Genomic DNA, 23,692 nt, shown 5'->3' with positions numbered 1-23,692 from the left:
AATCTTCAGTGCGCCAGCCAAAAAGATATCTAGTGCTAGCAAAAAGAAAGATGATAACAAAAAACAATTTGACTTCTCAAATGCCAGGACGAATCTGTACGATGACAGATTTTTCAACTTCAGCGGAGATAACAGCAAAGCACCAGAACAACCAAAACAAAGTGAAATATCATCATCATCGAAAGACAACAACGTAACATCACAGCAGAAACCAAAACCACCACCGATCCATATAACTAGTGGTGGAGGACAGGAGATCAGAAGGTTGATGAACCAGATCAACAACCAACCCAGGAGTTTTATGATCAACGTCAAAAAGGATAAACTCAAAACAAAAGTTGTATCAACGGAGAGTTGGGACGACTACGACAGATTCATCAAACTCCTCAGAGAAAAACAACATTACTTTCACACCTATGCAAACCAGGAACCACAGATGAAATTCGTGCTCTACGGACTTCCAATGATGGAGATCGTAGACTTGGAAAAGGAGTTGAAAACGGAAAACATATCACCAGTTAAAATTGTCAAAATGACAATGAAACAAAGGAGACACGAAAACGACGACGATCAGAACTACCTTCTGTATTTTAATAAAGTACAGGAAGGTAACATTTTGGAAAACCTTCGAAAGGTTAACTGTGTCTACGGCTTCAAAGTAAAATGGGCTAAATACAACAACAGGCGTAACGGACCTTCTTTCTGTTCGAAATGTTTGCAGTTTGGTCATGGACAACGTGGTTGTAACAAACCACTAATCTGTTTCAGATGCTCTGAACAGCATGATTCAAAAACCTGTCCTTACATTTCGATTGAAACCAACAAGGTCCCAATCGAAAAACTAAAGTGTCACTTCTGCGGCGAGAAACATACAGCAATCTCACAAGAATGCAACATCAGGAAACAAATAATCGAGAAGTGGAAAGCTAAATCAACGAACGACAACAACCGAAATCAAAACAGACCATCAGGTGAACAACAAAGGATTCCACGAAATCCTGCTGGACAAAGGAATGCTCCACCAACATCAAAAGCAGGTGAACGATCAGGCGGATCTGATCAATTTACATCACAAAGACCAGCTAGGAGTATCCCAGAACCGGTACCAACAACATCTAGAAAACCAGCTTCTGAAACCTCCGCACCAGTCACCATAAAATCACAAAATAATCATCCACAGCAGAAACCCTCAAATCAGGGAAATCAAAACAAAAACCGAAGAAATAGGAGAAGGGGAAGGAATGGTAATAACAACAGGTCAAAGCCAAAGACCAATAACAATCATCAACAGAACTCAACGCAGGTTGTAGAAATTATGGACCTAGACTTCAATTCACTAACCTTGGAAACAAACAAGGTCGATCCTGAACCTTCATCCAGTGCTAATATAAAGGAACAAATTTCACCAGCCCAAGGCACAATCGATGAATGCATGTTCTTCATCAACTCATTCATCGAAATCATCACCAAAAAGCCAGAGTACCTAAAAGAGGAACAGGTACAACAAGCCATCGGCCAAAAAGTTGCCAAAATCTACATGAGTCAACATGGATTGTAGTCACCAAAGAATCAACGTAATTTACTGGAATGCTAACAGCCTTGCAGATAAGATGTTAGCATTTCTCGACTACCTCAGCATGCAAAACGTTGATGTTGCGTGCATATCGGAAACATTCCTAAAACCAAACTCCAAAGTAGACTCGCATCCTGACTACGTAATTCATCGATTTGATCGCATTGATAGACCAAAAGGCGGTGTTGCGATCATTGTCAAAAGAAATCTAAAACATCAGCTTCAACCAAGTTACAACACAAAGCTAATAGAATGCATCGGAATAAAAGTCTTCATCAACGAATCAATAAGCTGCCACATCCTCTCCGTCTATCTTCCAGGAGGAAGCAAAGGAAGGAAATAGACGATCATCTAAGAGATGACATCAACAAAATAACAAACATCAGAGGAAACTACTACATCTGCGGAGACTTCAATGCAAAACATCGAGAGTGGAATTGCAACGTAGCAAACAAAGCCGGGACAATACTACAGGATATGTCCGGGGAGTTCATGATCTACTACCCCGATTCACCAACGTATTATCCAGAAGATCCGACGAAATCTGTATCAACAATCGACCTAATGCTCTCAAATTCCAGTCTGAACACTACAGAACTAAAATGCACAGAGGCAATGAGTGACCATTGCGCTGTGTATTTTCAAATCAGGACATCCAAAGTTGACAGAACAGACAACACAGTTTACAGATATGACTACAGAAATGCCAACTGGAAAAAATTCAAATCGTATATAACTCGTCGCATCGAAGACAGCACTCTGGAAAACTCATGCAACACCGTAGAGGAGATAGAACATCATATCAAAGTATTCTCAGAACTCATCATGGATTCCAGAAACAAAACTGTGAAGAAGAAAAAGATCAACTTTGAATCGACAAAGCTCACACCAGAAATCAAAGACTTAATCAGGACAAAAAGAAGTCTTCGACGAAGATGGCAACGTAGCAGAGATAATCAAATCAAAACTGAATTAAACATTCTGCAGAAAGTCATCAAAGACAAAATTAAGGAACTCAAAAATACAAACTGGAATAAGCGGCTTTCAGAAATCCAACCATCAAACCAAACAGTCTGGAGGATTGCAAAGCATTGCAAGAAAGGTTCAAAATCGATGCCACCGTTGATTGATGCAGATAGAACGTTCATCACTAATAAGGAAAAAGCCAGCGTTCTCAGTGACTATTTTCGTAAAGCTCACGAAAATCCACTTGAGGACAACAACCCAGTACATACCCAGGAAGTAGACAACGCAGTGAAGGAAGCATTGGAAGGAGAAAATAGTGACTGCACAGAACTTACAAATGTAGAGGAAATCTCATACATTGTAAGAAATCTGAAAAATCCTAAAGCACCAGGATTAGACGATGTCAACAACATACTCCTCAAAAATCTTCCACCAAAAGGCTTCGAATATTTGAAATTCATCATCAACACGTGTCTCAAACTTAACTATTTTCCGAAAGTTTGGAAAAAAGCTAAAGTAATCCCGATCCCAAAACCTGGCAAACCAGCAAACGAAGTGAGCAGCTATAGACCAATAAGCTTGCTTAGTTCCCTAAGCAAAATATTGGAGAGAGTATTGCTGAATAGAATAAACGAGCATCTGGAGGATAACAACATCATTCCGACTCAACAGTGTGGCTTTCGCACAGGACGATCAACATCTCACCAACTCATCAAAGTAATCAAAACAGCAAAGGAAAACATAAGCAGGAAGAAATCAACAGGAATGATCTTCCTAGATGTGGAGAAAGCATTTGACAGAGTCTGGCATAACGGACTCTTGTTTAAAATGATCAAATTAGGGTTTCCACTACCACTTATAAAAACTGTAAGATCTTTCCTAAGTGAAAGAACTTTCTCAGTTTTTATTAAAGGTCAGTTCTCAGAAACCAATGAAATCAAATTCGGAGTACCACAAGGAGCAGTGCTTTCACCAACTCTCTACAACATCTACACATATGATATTGTAAGAGAAACAACCAACAATATCGCACTCTTCGCAGATGATACTGCATTGTATCATTCTGCAGAAAACTCAGCCGATATTGTAACACATCTACAACACACTGGAAGAAAAGTACAACAATACATGAACAAATGGAAAATAAATCTCAACAAACAGAAGACTCAAGCCTTATTCAACAAATAGGTACTCCAGGCAACTTCCTAGAGACAACATCAAATTCCTCAACGAAAACATCAAATGGGAAACCGAAGCTAAATATCTGGGAATGATAATCGACAAGAGAGTGACATTAAAGCAGCATGTAGAATATGTGACCAACAGAGCTCACACTGCACTAAGACTACTTTATCCCCTCATCAGCAGGAACTCACATCTCGACGTTCGAAACAAACTTCTCATCTACAAGCTAGCCGTGAGACCCATCTTCACATACGGCTGTCCAGCATTTGAACGGATGGCAAAAACACATCTACAAAAACTACAAGTACTACAAAACAAATTCTTGAGAATTGTTCTCAACAAAACGAGATATGAAAGGATATCAGATCTACATACTGAAGCAAAAATACCCTCTATTGAGGACTACGTCGGAAAGTTGCAAGCGAATTTCAACACTCGTCTTGCGTCGCGAAACACCGAATAAACCATAACATAAATTAAAGCAAAACAATTTCAAAATAAAATCAAAAACTAAGTGATTGAAGGCGATAAGTCAGAATCCTTAAAAATTTAAATACAAATAAAATGTATCCAAACTTTGTACATAATTAAGTTAAAAATTTAATGAATAAAAAGTTTATTTAAAAAAAAAAAAAAATCAATTTTATGAAAGTGATCCAAAACTTTAACGAAACAGTTCAAAATTTGAACAAACGAATTCAAAAACCTACGAAAAATAACGAATTAAACAATCTGCAATCTCCAAAAGCAACTCCAGTTACTACGAGGATATACTCACAATTTTTATTATCGCGCAAAAAAATCTCTTTGAATCGAAAATTTACACAATTTCTGTTTATTTGAGATCTCTATTTATGAGGTCTTTTTTGTTTGATTTCATTCCTTATTATTACTGTTGCTCTTCAAAAAAAGGATCGTGTTGCTTATCAAACAAAAAATAATTTTTATACCTGCATTTTGATGGCTGTTATGACATTCACACCACAAGATTAAATATTTGAAAATATATTCAATAATTATGCTTTCATCGTGTGTTGCTTGCTGATATCAATCTCTCGTAAAGATCACAATTGTCACATAAATTTACACTTTACCTTTTTTTTTCATTTTTATTTATTCACATTGAGTATCTCTTTTTTTTTCTTTTATTTTATAGAGTGTTCATCTGATGTTTTGATACAATCAGAATTCCGTAGCGAAAAAAAAAGAAAGAGGAGAAAAAGGACAGGAAGAAATTATTGCTTTGCCGACGAATTACAGAGAAAAAATAAAAGAATTAAAAAAATAGAAATGAGTGCCTCTCATCAAGTGATGTGTCAATAAAAGTGAGACTCAAACAGAAGTAACAAAGTGTCACGGCGATTGATGGACGCCTATCTTCCACATTTCTCCTGTCTCAAATGAATATAAAAATATTAAATATATAAAAAAAATATAAAAAATTTTAAAAATAATAATATAAGATAGTGAAGAAAAATGTGCAATAAAAGTACTTTTAAGATATTTTTAGTTCTTACAGTCATTGCAATAACTCAAGTGCATGGCAAACATACACAGAATGGATTTCGGCGGAACAGAAACTCTGGTGAGTGCATCAATTTGCTTTTGTGTGTTTTAATATCGTGTGTTTCCTTCTTCCTATTATTTTTGGACAACAGAGTTGAATTAAATGATTTGTTTGAGACTTTTATGAATTTATGAGCACTTATTGGTTTTAAGATCTTCAATAAAGTACCTTAGAATCGAAAGAAACACTTAATAAGTCATTTTAAAGCCAATAACTTGCAAAATATGTTGATTAATCAAATAACGGACATTTTAGATTCAAAAATTCTTCGTTAAATATGACGAAAGTAGTTGAACTCCCCTTTGTTTACGGTTGAACGCATTAAAATTGCAGAAATTTTTCAAAGAATGTATTTAATTAATTTTACTGACTACTGTGAACTAAAATTGATTTAGTCTATTAGAACATACGTAAGTGAACTCACAGATTCTTTTTTGAAGAAGATCAAGTGTGATTTTTAAGATTTAAATTGAAATTTTGCAATTTATATTATTTTAGTAGGGAATTTTCTAAAATTTCAACTCTGATGCTGCAAGATCAATGTTAAAATATCAATTCCTGACAACTTAGCCATGATAACAAAAGACTTGCTATCACATTCATAATCAAATTCACAAATTCCTTCCAAACCACCAACACTGGAAGACAAGCGTAAAGATTTAATTACCGGTTTTTGATACACTTTAATTTGATCATAAAAAAAATCCCAATAACTTTTATAGCCTCTTCAAAATTGAAATGAAATTGCCAAATTCCTCAGCTAAAACGTTCAATGACGTAAGCTCACTTAACACTGCAAAATTTGTCTGAGCTCATGTTCAGAACAATTAAAAAAAATTTTTGACAAAAATAATAATCATAAAAACTTAAGATTTTAGTCACACAATTCCAATTTTAATAACAACTCTGAATTTAATTATTCAAATTTTTGTTCAAATTTGTATTCCACCCACAAATTCAGCATATAATGCATACTACATACATACTTCTGTTTATTATAATAATTTATTGTCACAAAATGCTTTCTCATTTCTCATATTTTTCATTCTTTTTGCAAATAATTTTTTGAGAATTTGAGCGAAAATGAAGCTTGTCTTTTTCGGCGGTGTCAATTATCGTAATATTTATTAAGGGATTGTTTGTAAGTGACGTCTGAGTTCAAGGAAAGTTAAGAGATCTAAAGCATGAAACATTCTGTTGAATGATTGCATCAAATAGGTGATTTAAGAGTCAATGCGCAAGTCCCTGGAAGATCGGTTTTACTGTAAGTGACTTGATGCAGTCAGAGCTTCAATGACCAACGACTTCATGAACATTACTAACTAATGCCTCCTCAGAGAGCGAATTAAATGTGATATAAAGTTGACAGATCAGCAAACACACGAAAAATTGCAAAACCGCCTCAATTTTTCGGAACTCCGTACAAAATTCAACAGCCTCGAGAGGTGAAAAATTATATTTAATTAAAGATAAGATGACATTAATTCCATATTAAGATAAAAGCAATTTTATTGTACAAAAAGAAGGAATAAATTCTTTATAATCAATTACCTTTTATGAGCATCTCGCATTGCAGCTACCAAATATGTACAATTTATGTTTGTTTAAATTGTTATCATTGATGCATTCTCGAGTAATTTGGGATATAATTCATCTTTCAACTGCAATTTCTTATTCTACCTTTAATTTGAAGTCTTGTTGTCGGGACTCTCTGATTCATGTAATGACTTAATGAAGGTGTGCAGTGCTACCGAGTAAGTTATCATGCAATGCCAAATCTTCATTGACTTTTGAAGTTGTAAAATAAATTGGAATTGTTGATATCTGGCATCGGTTAAATTACAGCTTGTGGATGAATATTTTTTATTGCTGAATTGGCAATGGAATATGGAATAATCGATCAGGTCAATGTTATGGACGATCCTTAAAATTCTGAGTTTGGTTTTATCGCGATAGAAGTTGGAATAACTGTTAAATTAAGCCATAAGAATCAGGAAATTGGGAATACAATGTGGAATAATTGGAATATGTAGCTTTTGTGGATAGTGGATAAGAATTTTTTGGGATTTGGAATGAAATAATTTGGAGTGTCTAGATGTTTGGGCAATTGTGGTTTGAATGTTGATGATGCTCATAAGCTGCTGTGTTGTAGTCCGCCAGCGATTGACCAGAAAGCAGTCAACCTCACTCGATGCTTGACGTCTCTGAACGATGCGCTCGAATATAGCGTTGAATCCTTTATGATCTAAACAGCCATAAACTCACTCAACCAAGTGTCTGATTGCTCTCTGTAACAATACAATCCGTGCATATTCTGTCATAATTCACCCACAAAACGGATGAATAGGTGACAAATGTCACAATATAAAACAGCAATAATATGCACAAATAAGAACTGTCAGTTCAGTAGCCAATAAAATATCAAATGGATCATTAATTCTCTTTTGTTTGACTAACTACTCATTCAATTCTGTCGCCAAAAAATTATATTCAAACAAAAGTAAAAGAAATGCATTGAAATAAGTAAGGAAATGGAGACGACCAATGGACTATTGAAAAGAATCTCTTTCGTGCTGCACATTAATTTGCATCGAAACAAGACTGTAGCAATCAGTAGTAATGAGCAAATTATACGATTCAAAATTTGTCAAATTTATCACAAAGTAATTTTAAGCTGTCGACAGACACATTCGAATTTGGCAAATTCATATAAAATGCAAATGATGTCTGACTACAGGTTTTGAACTAAAATATTTAAATTATAGTTTTATGTTCACATTTGATTCTTTTTTGAAGAATTTACTGTCACATGCCCGAGTAACACGAGGGTTTGTTTGGTAGGCATATTGAGTTTGGAGTCTATTTGGACTCCGGATGGTAGTCTATCTACTGCTCCTACATTGTGTCACTCGAATGACCCGAGCAACATACATGAAGATGGCTTTACCACGGCATCTTTAAGGCTTTACCATGGATTCACTCGGGCTATAGGATATACAATTTCACACAACTTATTAGATGAATGTAAAACTTATGAGCATTATCATTGTCAAGATTGGGTGTAAATTATGTATCACGTATCTTCATTAGATCTTAAAGGAAATTAAAGACTTTTTTGCAGAAATAGTCATAAAATATTTACGATTGATAATTATTAGAATTCGTGATTTTAATGCTTTTTCATAGCTTAAAAAATATTTTTATGTCTCATACGTTGACATAATTTTTATCACCTGGACGTTGCTATTTTGGAAAGTGATATTGTTTGCTTCTTGATTAAGGCATTCCAAAATGATTCATCCGCTAATTTTTTTGTTAAGCTTCTCGCGTTTTCCTTAAGTCATTATTCTGAGTTTTATTGATTTTATTTCGGATATATTTTGCTGTTGTGTGTAGGCAAGGCTTTAATTGGACTGAATTGGACTAGGTGTGAATGATAAAAAGAACCCACATACCAATTATGATTATTGGAGATTTCTCTTGAGATTTTTTGCTGGATATTTGAATCTAGAGTTTCATTTTCAATCTTGTGGCTACTGCAAATATATGGAACTGATCAGTTTTAGGGTTCATTAAGGAAAAACACTTCACATTTGATCATTCTTTACGGACAAAGATGTGAAGTGTGATGAAGATCAATTCTGGGTCTTGAGAAATTGAAAGCGAGGACCTGTAGTTTTCGGCTGCAAGTTTTAGTTCGTCCAAAGATTTTGTCGGCAGGCCTGCAATTTTGAACAAACTCTAGTAAAGATGAGCTAAAATGAGCCATGTCTTAGCCGTCAGGGCAGCCGTCAAGGTATTACCGTGACCACATGACATTATCCAAGTGATCACATTGTGCTGCTTACACCCCTGCTTATATGTTTTAAAAATTGACATTTAAAAGACACTTTGTTGCTTAATTATGCCATATTAAGTTCACATTATCAAAACTGCCACCATAACAGCCCGTAATGTGCATGATTACATCATTATCTCAATTAATTTACATTTAATTTTTATCAAAAAAGACAACAATTTTTATCACGCAAACTTATTTCCCTCTCCCAACACGACACATGTAAGCTACGAACATTAAAAAATTAAGTGTCTCATTTTATGTAACATTTTTTGGCAGCTCAAGCTCCTTGTCTACTGTTTTTTAATTGCTACAAAAGCGTTTTGTCAACGATTGTAAGTCAACAACAACAGAATCAACTCCCACGATTATGTGACACATGAAGTCACGTCCGTAAGCATATATATTTATCAACAAGAGACAAATTTATAAAAAATCACTTATGCAAAAAAACATAAAATAAAGTATAAGACATTAGTCATCACATTTTGAGATCTTGTTCTTCTCATTTTCAAATCTTTTTTAAGCTAAGACAAAGAAGATGAGCCTGAAAAATGATTTCAAATTGTATTTTTGTGTGTAGAACAACATTATCATTATTTTTTTTCTTTACAACACACTGCAGCTCGTCATCCTTATGCCTATGTACACATACATGCTATGCCTACATAAGTGTAAAAAAAAATTTCCATCTGTGCAACACGTGTGCATACATTTTCCAAATAAAATAAAATAATAATAAAAATAAGCAATGTGCCCTGCTTTCTTGATGCTTCTTCCTTTTTTTATGACCATGGCCAAAATTTTTTGTTGTCTTTTCTTGTGTGCCTCTGTCAGAAAGAGTCAGTTGCTTTTTTTTGGGTTTGTTGATTTATGCAGGGTATGGTCACTTAAATATGTTCTAAAATAGTTCCTAGCTATGGCATTTCTTGTTGCATTTTGCGATGAGCTGGAAATATTGAGTCAATGATCATAGTCAATGCTATTCATGAATTTTCTAAGACATTTAATAATCAGGATTCAGCGCTATGTAGGTTTATGGTTAAAACTCTTGATATTAGACTAGCAATTTACATGAATGAGGGTCTGTTACCTCAGGGACAGTGTTGTTATCATTTAAAGCCACATTTTCTTAAAATCCCGTTTTAAACCAATCTCATGCCGGTCTGTTGATAGATACTTTACTTGTGATATCCGAAACATACCTATGGGTAACATCCAAAATGATTTAATAAAGAAATGGACCGAAATGTTACAATATTTTGTTAAAAACCGCTCCACAAGTCCTAATGCCTAAGTTTGGGGTTTGAATCCCATAACCGCTTAATGAGCCATTCAGAATCCAAATTGGATATCCATTAGACTTATTCTTTCAAAACCGAGTAGAAAGTTTTGGTTTAATTCGATGCAAGTTTAACTGTCTAAGATGAAGTGGAAGACTAAGATGCTGTGGTTGGCTAATGTTGAGCCTGACTACTCGGAACATTCATATTCATACGACCCTTAAAAGTACAATTTTACTTCATAAACGATACAAAATCCAAAAATATCAAGCATGATGATGATGATGCCAAATATAATTCTAATAAATGTCCTTACCTTGATTTTTCCCCAACTGCATTCAAATAACGAGCACAAGAAAATAAAAAAAAATGTTCGAATGCTCGTTACTGTCGAATATTCATAATGCACATCATGATGCTCTTCTCTCATTCCGGGGTCGTTGGTAAGAAAATTTATGAGAATAAATACATGTTATATATGCCAGAGATCACTTCCATAGTGCGACAAACGGCGACGACCAGATGATCATTATTTTCTTGTCTTATTTTTTTCTTCTCTCATTTTGAATCCCGTAAAAGGAGGATATAGTGTCTGTTGCACTTGAAGATGATTTTTAATAGGTTAAACAGAATTTGTAAATTAAATTAAGGAATATACTTATTTTTGGGGAATCTGGAAAGAATCAAGAGAAGTCAAGTGATGTTTTAAGAAGAAATTTTAGAGTTCCAACATTTACGTCAGTTCCATTGCGATGCAAAATTTTCTTTTAAAAATTCAAAAGATTTTTTTTGTTTAAAAAAACATTTCAAAAAATTTTCTTCTTTTTCGGCATTAATCTGCAAGATATCTGTGTTTATGAATGAACGTAAGTCGCAGATCGTTTATATTCGGAGGCCAGAGTACGCTTTATTGGGAAATTAGTAATTGATTCTTAGAATTGAATTCTCTTATACCTGGAATTACTACGATTAATATTTTCAAATTTGTTTACTCCGAGCAATTAATTCATAACTTTTGGAATGGATGGCAATTGTGAAGAACATTTTGGAATTAGGACGGACATTTATAGAATTGTGGAAGGGATCGTTCATGAATGATGTACAATGGAATCAGATTAACGAGAATTCAATTTCAAAATAGTTCAAAATTCAATTTTAGGTCAGAAATGAGTCGGCTTTGACATTGATCAAGCATCGTTGGATGCCATAGTTAACAATGTGCTCCATGCAATTGTCGTGGTACTTCTACCAATTCGGCAAACATTTAAAACGTAGTCGTGTGTCCTAGTTGTGAATTTGATCGGTTTTGACTATTGGCTGCCACTTCGCTCGAAGAAACTACCTACTGGCCCTTTAGCTTAAGGGCAAATTCGATGCAATTCTGGCTTATGTCAGAGTCAAGTAGCCCTGGAGCCGAATTGTCGGCCATTTCTACTCCTTGTGTTTTCCAGAAATCCAAACAGCACAAGATATTCGCAAGGACAACTCTACATCACCAAGTGAACGACACAACGCAAAGTCGCCAAGATAAACCATCTAAATCTTCAACTTCTTCTTTATATAATCCACAATAATTTCCTGATTGATAATATCTTCACATATTCTCTCCATAATTCACAACAACCTCCACAATTATTACTCACATGGAATCGATTGAACATCAAGTCGTCGTTTCATTTCTTTTGATGTGAGATTTATTTAAAGATAGCGACGAACTACTAAACGAAATTGTCTTTATATAATTTACTATAGCAATGAAGATGCTCTCATAAGCTATAAGGAACAAAAATATCATTTACAATATTGTGTTTATTATTACACAAGGCACCAACATTGTTTATATCTTAATTTCTCCATTTTCATGGTGGAAAAAACCTAAACAAAAAAGAGATTAAATTATTTAAAGCAGATGATGGTCTTTGGCTTGATGCACTTGTGAAGTTTTTATGTTCAATGTTGTTTTATTGACTGAACTATATTTTGACTTGGGGTGATACAGCGTTGATGCATTAGTATATCAATGTAACTTGTTTGAGGAACGCGAATTAGGAGGAAGAATCCACATTGAGATCAAATGGAGCTTGTTGTCGCCTGGATCGCTTTACTTGCATATATCGCTGACTGTACAGATCAATTGTTATCTATTACCTCTCTCAGATAACAACTGAAGTTGATTCTATCGCTGACTTCCTTCTGCTAATTTCCAATACCAATTTCAATACTGTCTCTATTAAAATCTTCCTTTCAAGAGTTGATTAGACGCCCGGATCGCTATACAATGAGAAATGGCCACAGATTCCATCTCAATCACGTAGCATTGTATCACTGCTCCCATTTAGTAGCTGAATTTAAGTGATATTTTGTTAGATTGATCTAAATCTAGTCATAATCTCGAGCAACATAGTACGGCGAACCGCATTTGTTGCCGTTTATGAGCCACCAGGTCAACCTCTCGTCTCACCGTTAATACGACGAAATAGCGGTGCCCTATCCAACACAGTGTGTTGTTCGGATATAATGAAGAAAGGCAAACAATCGAATGCAATCCTACCCGAAGCGAATAGTCAGTGGCACTGCGATCCTAATAGCCAATAGAATCCATCATCACCGTCTAAACTGGCCTCTGTCTTGTTTCTCAAATTCAATTTCCTACACAGAAAAAATCATTTCCTAAAATTCCAACCAAAAAATATCTGATTCATATCCTTAACATCTGAACATTTCCACTGAATCCTAAGAAAATCAACGGAAGCGGGTTAGAATAACCAAAAATTTTTGATAAATATCATTCACTCGATCATCATCATAACAACGATCACGTTTCATTTTAATTTCATCGCTTGTCATTCCTTCCTGTCGGTGTTACGCGATCGATCCTCCTTGCCGTTGCCACTTCTTCCTTTTCTTCTTACAACTTTCCACAAAATAAAAATAAATAAAAAATTTTTTTAATTCCTCTGTGTCTATTTTTAGAGATTAAATGAATTTTTTTTTCTCATTACGTAAAATTTCTGTTCCAGCATCTGATATTGTCGCATCAGTGCGGGTTCATGCAACATGATATTATGAGTTTGAGTGTATTTGATACACTTGAGTGTTTATTATGGTGGTTTCTATGCTTCTGTTACCTTCTAAACATAAAAATTTAGCTTGATGTTTTGAATGGGGGAATTGATGTTGTTAATATGTCTGTCTGTCTGACTGCTCTTGTGACTTGAACAGCATAACGCGTTCGCTGGGTCAATTTTTGAGGCGTGAAATGTGGTACGACGCATTGTGTTGATGAGGTGTCTTTCTGTATGTCTAACTGTTGATGCAACACATGGATCATTTGTTGATGGAGTGATTTGTCTGTTAGAATTCAAATTATTTTATAACCGTTACTTTTCAAACAATTCTTGACCGTTATTTTTCAAATTTTCATCAACCGTTAAAATTCAAACAATTTTCAACCGTTATATCTCCATATGTTCCGTGGCAGCTTTGTCTACAGCTAATCCAGACAGTGCGCCTTACTCAACAATAACAGCCCCACCTTAGTCAACTCAAAATTTCTTTTACGAGCAGTTTATATAATTAACTCAAAAAAAAAACACATCAGACATAAATGTCACATCTTTATGGCTCTGGCATGTGAAAAATATTAGAAGTAAAATTCAGTTGCACCAGATGCAAAAAATTGCTTCTTGTGATTTCTCATAAAAAAAGAAGGGGGAAATGCTAATGCACTGAAAAATATAATTTCCGCTGGAGATTTTGTTTAAATTTTTCATAATTTAATTAATTTCTATGCATCTTCTGTTTCTCATCTTGTTCCTCCTCCCCATCGTCATCATTGCCGATATTTTTTCTGTCGCTTTTTTATTTTCTTTTTGCAAATAAAATAAATATAACTCAAACAGCATATAGAGAGATGTATGAACACATTTTGACAACTGGCACAATAAATTTTGCTTTATTTTTCCTATTGAGCCTTCACAAGTCAATAATATTAAAAATAAATCTGAGAATTATTATGAAATGATTCATATTGTCTGAAAACTCTACGACAGGTTTGAGAGTTCATCAATTTAGACTTGTGACAAATTCAATCTGGTTGTGGATGTTTTATGGAAATTTGGGTGAATTTTTAATTTATTGAACATTTTTATGTGTCTTTATTCTGATTAGTTTAGGGCAAATTGAGTAACTTACATACTTCCTTGGCTGGGCAAATATGGAACCATTGCCACGCGGAGAGAACGTCTAAAGCTGGATCTATCGTACGAGAACTTCTGTCAGGTTAGCTTCCTTTTCTACACATCCAATCCAGGAATCCTTTTAGTGCTCCTCGAGATTGACAAATTGGCTAGTCGATCAATAATCAGGCCCCTAACCGACATGTCTCTGACTTGATGCTGAATTCGGTTTAAATCTGTCACTATCCCAGAGTACGGATTACTGTGTGAGCAATGATGTAATAGTGCTGGGATTTAGAACTGACAGAAGTTATCTAAAGACAAATTCAGCTTTCGACGAACTCTAAATGCAGCAATGTGACTTTGTGCACATCCGGCAAGGAAGTAATTTGGCAAAAAAAGAATGGATAGCCCACGGATCAGTAAAAATTTATTTATGTTAATTTTTTTGGGAATTGAACCCATGAACATGTCTATAAACCCAAATCTCAACTTCAATGTTAACTATAAATCTTTGTCCTGCACTGGCATCTAATACTATATAAAGAACTAGCTAATGCCACACTAAATCCAAGTATCAAACCTTATAAAACAGCATAAACCATAATTTAATTCAGTTCTGCCACAAAACATTACCAAAATTAATTATCATGATGACTTTAAAATTTATGACTAGCAAAAAATCAGCTAAATTCAATTTAATGACTTTATCGATCTCTCATATGCTAACAATTCCAATTCTCTCAATCGACTCTAATACATCAACATAAAATAAACAAGAACTTTAATTGATTCTGAATGCTTTCTTATTTGCGTAATTGAATTTTAATATATTTTATACAAACGACATATGGACACAATTTAATTGACTATGAACTGCGTTAAGTCAGCAGTTTCGCATTGAAATGTTGTTTTTGTGATCAAATAAGCGAGCAGTGGTTCACGATCGCATGCTCAATTGAATATTAAAAGGAATGTTTGGGCTGTGAGTTGTTTTTGAGTGATTTGTGACATTTTGCCGACATTTTTTTGGAAGTAATCCAAACATGTCATTCGATTGATGAATTGATGGTTAATTTGACGAGGTAAATCTGTCCTTGAGCAGGTTTCAAGGCAGTTTTTCAAAATTCTAAATTTTAACGGTTTTTTAAAATTCAAAATTTTAACGAACATCAAAGTTCAAAATTTCACCGAAAATCCCAAAGTTCAAAGATATTCAATGAATTTCTAAAGTTCAAAAATGATAACGAATTTCCAAAATTCAAAATTTTAACAAAATTTTTCAACAAATTCAAATAATAATTGACCGTTAAAAACTAAATTCATGCCAGAAAAGGTCTAACGATAGAATCAGCAGTAAATTAGATTCATATAAACCACAATGATTTATTTTTCGATTCCCAATAGAACAACATGTCTAACAACATTCTAATTTCTTCTCTATTTCCCCAAAAAAAGCTAGAAACAAAAAAAATATCATCAAGATTTATGAACTCAATTAGAATTAAAGAGAGACATTTTAAACACACGCCAGACGATTAGAAAAAGCAATAAAATTTTCCAAATATAATTTGTAATGACATATATATGGCCAATAGATCGTGTGGGATCATTCATGTGATGTTTATGTGTCTTCGGTGCATACATAAATTTTATCTTTAAATCTGCATTCCAAATACATGTTCGTATTCACATTCCTTTAAATAGAATGAAAATTTATAGACAATTAAATTGTTGCAGACGAGACGGGAATGATGAGAAGAAAGGGGAACCGCTTAGTAACTTTTTTTTTGCAGGTCTAGTGCGGCTGTAGAAATATTTTGATATGTTAATTGGATAGAATATATTAAGCTCTAATTCAAAACGATTTGTTATAATTAGAATTGTAAATTAGTTCGTCCATAATTAGATGGAAAGGTCAGTTTATGAATTACGTCAGTTTTCTAATCCAACGGTCATTTTCATTTTGAATTTTTAAATCCAAAGATGCAAAAAAAGACGCAAAAGTTTTGTAAACAAGAAAAAAAATTGTGCAATAAAACAGTAAATTCCTCAGTGTAAAACATTTAATTAGTCCCAATTCCAATACAGTGTCGTTCCATTATCCATAAACCTGTTCCGACCTATGTACTGAAGTAAATAAAGGATTATATTATTATTATTATTATCCATAAACTCAATCAAATTATTTGTCACATATATAAAAAAAATCAAATTTAAACTCGATAAATTTCATTACATAAAAGTCATAATACACTTTATAGTATTCAACGAACGTACGGTTGATGTTTCCTGTTTTAAAACATCAAAACTTCCTGTGTGCATGTGATTCTTCCAATACTGAAAGACATTTTTCTTTCCACACATTGTAATGCAATGTAACTATGCGTTTCTGGTGTTGATTAATAACAATTTTCCTCTTTTTTCATTTTTCTTTCCAGGAAAATTTCATGGTGACTTAGATGCTACACATGTGATTAATGATTCACCTGACAATGATGTTGATGATGAACAAATTGATCCCGATAAGTTATTAACGACATTACTTAGTTCCACGACAAATTCAAATGTTGCTAAACGTAGCAATATTGAGCCTGAAGACAATCAAACTGAATATGCTCCATACTTTACAAACAAGAATGCATTGCTCAACATAGTTCTAAGGCCGTCAGGTAACATGATAAAGCTGAAATGTCCAGCAAAAGGTAATCCCGAGCCAAAATGGGAATGGATTAAGAACGGAACACCAATTGAGAGGAAATTAGGTCATGTACAGTACAACAAAATGGCAATTACTCTTGAGGATTTAATTCCAGCTGACAGTGGAAATTATACATGCATCATATGCAATAAGCTTGATTGTATAAATTTCACATCAAAGGTGGAAGTTAGCGGTAAGAAGTTAAAAAAGATTAATTATAGTGGAAATATATCATAAAGTGGGTCGTTTGAGTGTTATGTAACAGCTAGGTGTGGTTAGTCACTTCCACTCCTTTGTCATACTTAGCTATATGAAGCCTAGGGCTGTAAGTCTGGGTTTGAGGCCTTTTTGAGTTAGTCTTTGGGTATTTACGAATATTTGATAGATCGTGACTGTTCATATATCCATAACATCACACCATACCCCTACTTACCCCCTCCAAACCCTAAACGTTACATAACATCCGAACAGACCCTAACAATTTAAACATACTCAGATCGTTACCCATCCGCACCGATAATTGTCGAAGGATTTCCGCGCAATCAAACCGTACTGGAAAACTCAACCGTCATATTTGAATGTCCATTAATATCCGATCTCGGTGTACATGTTGAGTGGGCGAAATTTAAAACAGATTCCACGACTAATGCAACAATTCCAAAAAACATTTCTAAATTTGAGGTGATAATAAACTTTTAAAAATGTTTTTGGTGATGGATAAATTACTTCCGATACATTTTTTTTCTGTTTTTCCTTTTCTTTTCGTATCTACTTTGTTATTTCTCTCTTCGGTTTGTTTTGTATTTAGTTAATTGAGTTTTGATAATGGTGGTGTTAATGATGATTTATAGTTTCATTCTTAAATTTGCTTTATTTATGTTTGATCTTGAGATGGTTGGAACATTTTGATGTGAGGTTCAACTTATTTATGTATTGGGCTTCAATATGTAGTCTCGATTGACATAATATAGTCGCTAGGGCAGTTCTGGGTCGTCTTAATAGCGAAAAAAGGTAAAAAGTCATCAACTATGCGTCTTGTCGGGGAATAGGGACATGTAGCAGTGTCTAGTTGAACAGGTTGTGTCTTGTGGGAGTCTAATATCAAAATGCAAAGGAACCATCAATGCGGCAAAGCCTATAACTAACAGAATTTCTTCTAATTAATAATTCCGAGCTGTAATTTAAGACGGACTCAAATTTGCTTACTTTTGAAGATTTAAGAGAGTTACGGGACGCACATAGAGCACTATGTCATTTATTTTTTTACTAGATTGCATCATAAAAACTTCAAGCTACGAAGAAAATTATTATTTTAATCACATGGAATCGACAGAGTTTATAAAATCTAAAAATTGCAGCAATGATTTGATTAGTAAAGAAAAATCTGAATTCGAAAGTAAGAGGAACGTTTCTGATTCATTAATGATGAAAACTACAACTTTAAAGACGAGTTCTTCAGGTACAAAAATCGATGTTGTCATACTAATTTAATTTTTAACGGACAAAAATAATTCAAAAATAGTTCCATTTTAAAATGAGGCTGTTGAAGGGTTTTAACTATTCTAAAATGATGCAAAAAATCAAAATTTTATACAAAAAGGCGCAAAAAAATTATTAAAAGTATTCAACTCATTTAGCTAAAAGATTCTAAATTTTTTAAATAAAGATGCGAAAAATGTCCAAAAACGCAAGAAAAGAGGCAAAAATTTGAAAGAAAGAAGCAAAAAACTGATTTAAAAAGACGCGAAAATACTGTCAAAATGACGCTAAATCCTAAAACTGTACAGATGATTTTCAAACTGTTATAAGGTTTTTAGTACATCATGTAGAAAATTTTCAAATATTTTTTATCCGTTAAATTTTTTTCACAGGTATTATTGACTATTGGTGATGAGTTTTTCTGTTTTAAATTCTATAATTTCATTAATTTTTTTTTCATAATTCTCAATTTTAATAAATCTTGGTGATGGATTTTGTGTGGATTTTTAATCAAATTTCTTCCCAAACCATTAAATTTTATATTCCAGAACGTGTCAATCATGCTCCAATATTTAAAACTGTCCTCACAAATAAAACAGTGGTGATTGGTGAAAATGTAACATTTGAAGTAGAAATTCATTCTGATTTACATCGATCAATTAATTGGATTAAAGGAGTTTGTGCTGATCAAGAGCCAAATTGTAATGGAACTAAATTTCCGGTCAAGGTGATGGACGAAAAAAAAACTGTGAATTATTATGTGAAGGACTAACAAGCATAAAACTTACTCAATTGCATGTGCATGTCGACTTACATCAATATTAATATAAAGTAACTAACTTGTGTAGCGTTGCTGGGGTGTATTTAGGGATTGGGTCATGTTTTGTAGACAGTAGCTATATTGACTGTATCTTAATGATCCTTAATATATTTTAGACATAGAATCTCCTTCTAATCCCCTAAATACACCTCTATGTAGTATATAGCCACTCTGATAACTTAGACATAAGCTATTTCTCTATTAATTCCTATTAATCTACCCTAAATAATTCTATTAACATACTTACTTCCTCAAATTTTATTCCACTCGATCAAAATATTCATAATTTACATCTCATATTCAGCACGACGATGAACAATCGGAAACACTTCGACTTGAAAATGTAACATACGCTGATGAGGGTTGGTATACATGCATAGCTGCAAATAGTTTAGGAAGTACACACGCGAGTGCATATCTTCAAGTTGTTGAGACACTGCCGCCAAATCCAGACATAACTATTGTCCCACATAAGCCGAATGAGTTGTATGGAATCCTTGTGATATGCTTGATGTTCTTCTTCCTACTTGCTTTGATTATTATCATTTTTGTATGGAAGAAGTACACAAAGACGAAGAAGCTGCAGAGACAGATGGAAAGAGTTAATCAGTGGACTAAGAAGGTTATTGTCGTGCAGCCATGCATTGATAATGGAAATCCAGGAATATCGGATTCGTTGGTAAGTTTAAGTTGCTGAATAATTAAGATCCAGTACAAAATTCCAAAAACAGCTCAATTAATCAATTAAAAATTGTTTCTTCCAGCAAATGCCAATCGTACGAATTGAAAAGCATCGAACAGCAATGGCAGGCAATGCAAATGATCCAAACATGATATCAGAATATGAATTTCCGATTGATCTTAATTGGGAATTTCCACGCGGTCAACTTGAGCTGTCTAAGAATTTAGGCGAGGGTGCATTCGGTAAAGTTGTTATGGCTGAAGCACATGGTTTAATGAGGGCGGGACAAATCACAGTTGTAGCTGTCAAAATGTTAAAAGAAGGACATACAGATGAGGATGTTAAAGATCTCGTTTGCGAAATGGAAGTGATGAAAATGATTGGAACACATGTCAATATTATTAATTTACTCGGTTGTTGTTCGCAAGATGGTCCACTTTATGTTATTGTTGAATATGCCCCGCACGGAAATTTGAGAGATTTCCTTCGTAAACATCGACCAAATGCTTATACAGACACGCCACATGAGAAAGAGAAACAGGCATTAACGCAAAAAGATTTAGTTTCATTTGCATTTCAAATTGCACGTGGTATGGAATATTTAGCAAGTCGGAAGTGCATACATCGAGATCTTGCAGCTAGGTAAAGAATTAGAAATGGAAATGTGAAAGTTATTAACATGCTGACTAATTTCTCATCTCTTTTGTTTGTTCTCGTATAGAAATGTTCTCGTTAGTGATGACTTTGTGATGAAAATTGCAGGTATGGCAATTGTTGTTATTGTATTTTATTATGAGGTAGAGACTTTATGACTGCAAATTATGATGATTATATACTTTGGAACGTGATTATGACATGAATAATGCTGGTTAATACTTTGCTGATTTTATTAAGCAGGAATTTATGAGGAGATTTGAATTTTAAGTGCCTAGATATGTGGCTTTTGAAGACTTGGATGTCTAGGACTGAAGAATTGAATTTTAACGACTTTTTTCATTTTGAATATTTATTATGATCGAAGTTAGCTTTAGGTGTCTTGGATATTCAAATTCGATCATTTAACGGCCATTTAGAATTCAAATTCTATTAAACATGACTTCAATATTCAATTGTGTCTTGACTATTTGAATTCTAAATGACAGTTATTTTCAAATGTTAACTGCTATGATCAAAAAATAAATCACCCATGAAGTTAGCTTCTAAACCCAATTGTTTCCAGACTATTCAAATCTCAAATAACCGTTAAATAGTAAAATTACTTTTATCATCATAATTTAATATCGTCATTAAAGTTTTATTACAAATTACAGTCATATAAACACAGCTATTCAGCATTCTTGACACACTTATCATTTTTATCGCCTATCTTTCTCCTACAGATTTCGGATTAGCACGCGATATTCACTCACAAGATTACTACAGAAAAACTACTGATGGAAGATTACCTGTCAAATGGATGAGGTAGACATTAAATCATTAACATTTTACATCATTATTAATATTATTTTATTATTCGCTTCCAGTCCCGAGTCATTGTTTGATAAAGTTTACGACACACAAAGCGACGTGTAAGCATTTTAATTAAATAAATTATTGAATAATATTTTGTATTAATTCATTTTAATATTTGGTCTATAGATGGTCGTATGGTATTTTATTATGGGAAATAATGACTTTAGGTGGCACACCATATCCAAGTGTGCCGAGTGTTAAGAATTTATTTGAGATTTTGAAGAAAGGCGATCGAATGGAGAAACCTGCATTATGTTCGATTGACATGTGAGTATTGAGTGCTGTTTAATAGCTGACATGTGCCATTAATTAAATTATTATTCTATTTTTTTCTATCCCTTATGTGTATTTAGATATATGTTGATGCGTGAATGCTGGGTAAGATTTACATGATTATCATGGATGCAGGGGTGTATTCAGGAGGGGTACGGGATTCGCTGTTAGTGCTGAATCAAAATCAGGAGAATTGGATTCAAAATTTGGGAATGTTGTTCAATATTGACTTGAAATCAACAATTTGATGTTCAAATCGAACAGTTTGACCCATCCGTACACAAATACACCCCTGCAGCTCCTTTAACTTACCCTAACCTCAAAAACTATTCCAATCAATCTCATTTCCCATTTCAGCACTGGAATCCAGTAGAACGTCCAACATTCTGCGAAATTGTCGAAGATTTAGACAAAATATTAAGCATAACGGCAAATGAAGAATACTTAGACTTGGGACTTCCTCAACTTGAGACACCACCAAGTTCCAGTGATGAGGAATCAGATGATGACGACACAAAAGAGAAATTTCCTCATTTACTTTAAATAACTCATTTCCAATTGGTTGTAAATATAAATCAAGATTAATAATTTTAAGTTATTTTATGGACGGACAAAAATGTTTTTATACTAAAAACAAATTTATTGATTTCACAATTATGATTATAACTTTTTGTGGATAATAACTCAATATTTTTCTTAATTTTAGTAAACATTTTTCTAAGACTACTAGATTCAAATTTTTCAATTATGAATAAAATTTATTCTGGAATTAATTGTAAAATGTATGTAGAACCTCCAAATTGGAACATGTGAGAAATGTTAATAAGGTTGAGTTGGGGTTCGTGATGCTTTTGAGGAGCCTAGAGTAGTTTTAAGTGGTTCTGAGGTTTAGAGTTGAATTATAGGAATTTATGGCTTATTATCTAAGATTCAGAGCTTGACTCAACTCAAAATTCATATGAAATTGACAAGATTAGATAGAATTGTCCATAATTTCAACTAAAGCATCTTGATGATTGTAAGATTGCTCAATCTATACTATTAGGAATTGTTCAAGTAAAATGGACACAGAATAGTCCAGACCACGATGAATTTGCATAGAAATGTTGGATGTGGAGCAATCCATAGCAGTTCAAATTACAAAACTAGAAATCAAAGTTCAAAACAATGTAACACCCCTCAAGCTCCCTTCTAGTGAAGATTACTCTTAATTTTATCAATAATTCATATTTTATTCTTAAAATTCTCAATAATTTTCTGATAATTCAGTGTTGTCCAAACTGTGGACGTAATGTACACTAGTTTGAAGCCATTATGGTTTTGAAATGCCTTGAACCGCATTACGTGTGCGTTTTTGGTGATGGCTTCCATCCATAGTGTACCATGCCACAAAAGATTTTGGACAACACTTTCTACCTAATTTGTTTAAAATCCTTTCAAAATTATTCAACAAAACATTAAATAAATTTTAGAATCCTTTTATTTCCTTCAAATGAGTGACATATTATAGAGATTATTTAAGTTATGTAGATTTATTAAAATAAATAATAATGAAAAAATGTAAGTCAAAATTTTGTAATAAACAAAAAAATAAAAAAGAAATTCAATTTAGATTTAAGATTTTCAAAGGAATAA

At 33.5% G+C, this 23,692-nt stretch overlaps 1 protein-coding gene across 2 annotated transcripts in view; it reads left to right on the top strand.

Moving 5' to 3' along the window:
- Positions 1 to 23,646, top strand: part of LOC139086250 (fibroblast growth factor receptor homolog 1-like) — a 40,614-nt gene extending 16,968 nt beyond the window's left edge. The window contains exons 2-12 of one of the 2 annotated variants that reach the window (XM_070634643.1): positions 4,881 to 5,309; positions 17,032 to 17,484; positions 17,788 to 17,972; positions 19,895 to 20,269; positions 20,355 to 20,914; positions 20,994 to 21,034; positions 21,652 to 21,733; positions 21,796 to 21,840; positions 21,911 to 22,051; positions 22,138 to 22,162; positions 22,415 to 23,646. In XM_070634643.1, coding sequence (XP_070490744.1) covers positions 5,201 to 5,309; positions 17,032 to 17,484; positions 17,788 to 17,972; positions 19,895 to 20,269; positions 20,355 to 20,914; positions 20,994 to 21,034; positions 21,652 to 21,733; positions 21,796 to 21,840; positions 21,911 to 22,051; positions 22,138 to 22,162; positions 22,415 to 22,600 — 2,202 coding nt within the window. In that variant the 5' untranslated portion in view covers positions 4,881 to 5,200 and the 3' untranslated portion in view covers positions 22,601 to 23,646. Of the gene's footprint in view, positions 1 to 4,880; positions 5,310 to 17,031; positions 17,485 to 17,787; positions 17,973 to 19,318; positions 19,498 to 19,894; positions 20,270 to 20,354; positions 20,915 to 20,993; positions 21,035 to 21,651; positions 21,734 to 21,795; positions 21,841 to 21,910; positions 22,052 to 22,137; positions 22,163 to 22,414 lie in introns of both variants that reach the window. The other variant, XM_070634644.1, reaches the window with a different exon arrangement.
- Positions 23,647 to 23,692: the final 46 nt, after the last annotated feature.

The sequence above is a fragment of the Chironomus tepperi genome, unplaced genomic scaffold (genome assembly GCF_022539635.2).
Source record: "Chironomus tepperi strain 1889 unplaced genomic scaffold, CSIRO-AGI_Ctep_v1 contig_85, whole genome shotgun sequence".
NCBI lineage: Eukaryota > Metazoa > Arthropoda > Insecta > Diptera > Chironomidae > Chironomus > Chironomus tepperi.
Note: the sequence above shows the minus strand (reverse complement) of the source record. Positions and strands in the feature narration are given on the sequence as shown.